The sequence below is a fragment of the Dipodomys ordii genome, unplaced genomic scaffold (assembly GCF_000151885.1).
Source record: "Dipodomys ordii isolate 6190 unplaced genomic scaffold, Dord_2.0 Scaffold94, whole genome shotgun sequence".
Classification (NCBI taxonomy): Eukaryota; Metazoa; Chordata; class Mammalia; order Rodentia; family Heteromyidae; genus Dipodomys; species Dipodomys ordii.
Genome location: NW_012267310.1, coordinates 5757313 through 5760673, shown reverse-complemented (window position 1 = coordinate 5760673; position 3361 = coordinate 5757313). Strand labels below are relative to the sequence as shown.

Here is a 3361-nt window from a genome sequence, read left to right as displayed (position 1 = left end):
CTAGTTTTCTACCAATATAGTCATACCTCCAACCCAGCATTTTTTCTAGTTATTTGGAGATGGAATCTCCCAGGTTATAATGCCTTGGCTGTGCTAGATCTGAAATCTTCCAGGTATCACCTCCTGAGTAGCTTGGAGAGCAGATGTGAGCCATCATCTTCCAGCTTTTCTTTATAAAATTTTAATTTCTCCTACTTCCTTGACAATCTAAGCATACAATTGTACATGAATGAAATGAAATGAGCAAAGCTATACAGATAATGCTTAATTGTATTTTATTCTCCATCTCAATTATTTCATGTGGAATGGTTTTGAATTTCTATGTATACCTCCATTGTAATATTAGATGGAAGGATAAAGGGGAGAAGCTGCAGCTCCTGGTAAAAGCAGGAGCATGGCCATTTCATTAGTGCCAGGAATGGCTACCATTTCACTATTGGCATCCTCTTCATCCCTCCTGGCTTTCCCATATGTAGTTGTGGATTTGTTTGGGGCAATCACATTATCATTTGCTAAAAAATCTAGCACTTCCTTTTTCGTGGTTTCTTTCAAAGCTCTGCGTCCCCAGAGAAATTCATATTGAGGGGGATTACTATTTGGCACTTGTTGATATTTCAAATAATTCAGTCTCACCAGATCTTTGGTAATAAGATGCTTGGGTTCTCCGTAGATGTAGTGTTTTTTACCAGGATATAATGCCTTTGTTTTTAGGAATTTCCATAGATTTTCTTCAGAAATGCTGTTACCCTTCAGGATAATAACACCTAGAATAGTCATAACTAACCCAGTTTTGGGTAAGCCCATACCGGAATGGATTCTCCCATTGTTCGGTAGCTTTAGTTTACTAACCAGTGCATACTTGTGACTAGTTGTGTCTGTTTCTTTGATGACAACTGCAAAGGCACTCTCAATGTTTTCATTGGCTCTCATGAGAATCTCAGTAAACCTGTCTTCATTCGAACAAGAGATAATTGTTAGCATATCTTTCTTGTACATAGGCTTCCTTTTTTCATACCTGTAAAGCAAGAACCCTGCCAATGTAATGGCCTTCTTAGCCACCAAATCAATGCAGGATATCTCAGCTGAATGCTTAATCTCAGAAGTTGTCTTTTCTTCTTCTTCTTCTTCTTCTTCTTCGCTCCTTTTGCCCTCATTCAATCTTGTATCAACAGCATCATTATAAGTAGTGGTAGGTAATTGAGTAGTACATGGCTCCTGGAAAATGTCAATTAATTCAAGAGTAGAAGGAGTTTTTATAGCATTATACAGAACAACTTGAGGATTATACATAGGTGATGTAAGCGCAAGCCTTGCCAGGGAGATTTGGGCGGCTTTGAAATGTTTCCCACACCTTAGCATCTTAATTTACTTCTTCCAAGGTAAGATGGTTTCAGGAGAGAGAGAATGCCTGATGCTGGCCCAGTGGAAGAGAGATGATGTGTGGGGGCAGGCGTGTACACATTCACTGGTCAATTTCTACCATAACTATGTGGTCCTCCAAGAAGAAGCTCGATGCAATGTAAGAGCTTTCTGTAGTCTTGACTGCCAGATACTTTGGGAAACCTGGGGAGGAAGATAGAGTAAGTGTGAGCCTGCTAGCCTGCCTCCTGCATAAACTAGTGACAGGTTATTGTTTTGGTATCTGCCCAGCCTAAACTACCCACACTTTCTTGTCATGAGTTCTCTGCCTTCATGGTAATGGCCCCCAAACCCTGAAATCCCTCCACTGGAAAAGAAAATCTCATCTGCTAGAGGGGTAGTTACCTTAGTGCTCAGAGTATTCACTGTCCTCCCAATTATCCCGCAAGTCTTCCAACTACTGTCAGCTTAAGGCTTCAAGCAAGGCCTCCACCTCTAACCGACATCCTAGAAATTATTACATCACAAGATCTTAGCAACAGTGAGGTATCCAAGGGCTGCTAGCAAGGGTGGGGCTTTGTGTGCTCCTCTGAGTTCTAAGACTGGAATTTTAATTGTTAAGTCCTAATTTATCACTCTAATCCTTGATAATGACTGAGACAAATATATGTGTTTCTTTTGTGTAGCCAGGGAAATGAGGCTAGCTTGAGGGTATTTCTAAGAAGTGAGAATAAAAATGAGCATATACCTGAATGTCTTAAAGCACTTAGTGCTAAATAATCAATTTAGGAAAATATTAATGTGACTTCTCTAAAGGACACTTCAAGTATTGGTACCCACTACCCATAGCTGCCTTTTTTTCATTTTTAATGTTTCTTCTTGATACACTCTAGTTTTTTTTGGGGGGGGTGCTTTAGGCATAATTATAATCTCCAAATCCAAAGATCTGTGGTCAAATTCCATCCATAATTTAATATGTTCCTTACAGGGAACACATAGGTACTGGATGATAGCTAACAGGGTGGTTCAAAGGTACAGGGTTGATAGCTTCCCACGGAGGGCCAAGGGCACTCGAATCACCTACTCTCTCAGAAGTTTCAGAATGTCCCATTCCATCCCTGCAGTCCTACCCATACAACTCTGTCCCTTAATATATTCGTCAAGATTAGTGCTCGTTTTGTTTGAACTAATATTTCTGTATGAAATTTAAGGAGAAATGAGGAGAACAGAAAAGGGTTGTATCCAAGAGGTATCTTTTTCACTTGTTAAAAAATAAATCATGCCCCTGTTATTCCAAGTAGTCAAAGGGACAAAAATGGGATAGGGGAAGCTATTTGAAAGAAACAGGTATACTCTTGAAATATGATCCATCTTGAGCTCCATTCTTTCAGTGAATACTTGCTGTTGAGAAGATGCTAGGAGTCATCTAGCATCTCTAAAAGACAAGGGTTTGATTGCTTAGGGACATATGGAAAAGTGTAAGTATAAAGGAAAGAATCTCTAATCCTATAACTGAAAATGCTTCTAGAAAACCTATTTTCTGAACTTCACAGAACTTTTCTGGGTGTCCAATAGTATTTTTTTGTTTTATATGTAGAAATAGTTTTTTACACAGTCAAAGGAAGCTTGAAGCACAGTTGAAGAGTTTTATATGTATAAACATATTTCATTCAGGCTTTGAAAATTACATATAAGCTTTGAATCAAGCTGAGAGTTAAAAAAAACTAGTAAATGCATCAATGGAATAACATTTAAAAAATTTTAAAACCTTGGTTACTCATCTAGAATACAAGCTCAAATACATACACCAAATTGCATCCAGTTCCATGTTGTACTTCTGAAACATTTACTGCATTTTTTAGTGAATGAGTGGAGACTTTCTGTCACCTTTACTTGACATGAAGGAAACTAGATGTGAATCATGAAGATATGCTAAGCTGCCTTGTAAAACCTGGCCTCTTCTAGTCCTTAGTCCTTCTGTTCCTTATTTCTTAAAATCTGT

At 38.5% G+C, this 3361-nt stretch overlaps 1 protein-coding gene across 1 annotated transcript; it reads right to left on the bottom strand.

Annotated features, from left to right (window-relative positions):
• Window positions 1–342: 342 nt before the first annotated feature.
• Window positions 343–1290, bottom strand: LOC105993269 (melanoma-associated antigen B5-like). Its single transcript, XM_013026474.1, has one exon. It carries the CDS (start codon window positions 1288–1290, stop codon window positions 343–345), a length of 948 nt encoding a protein of 315 aa, XP_012881928.1.
• Between the last annotated feature and the right edge of the window lie 2071 nt (window positions 1291–3361).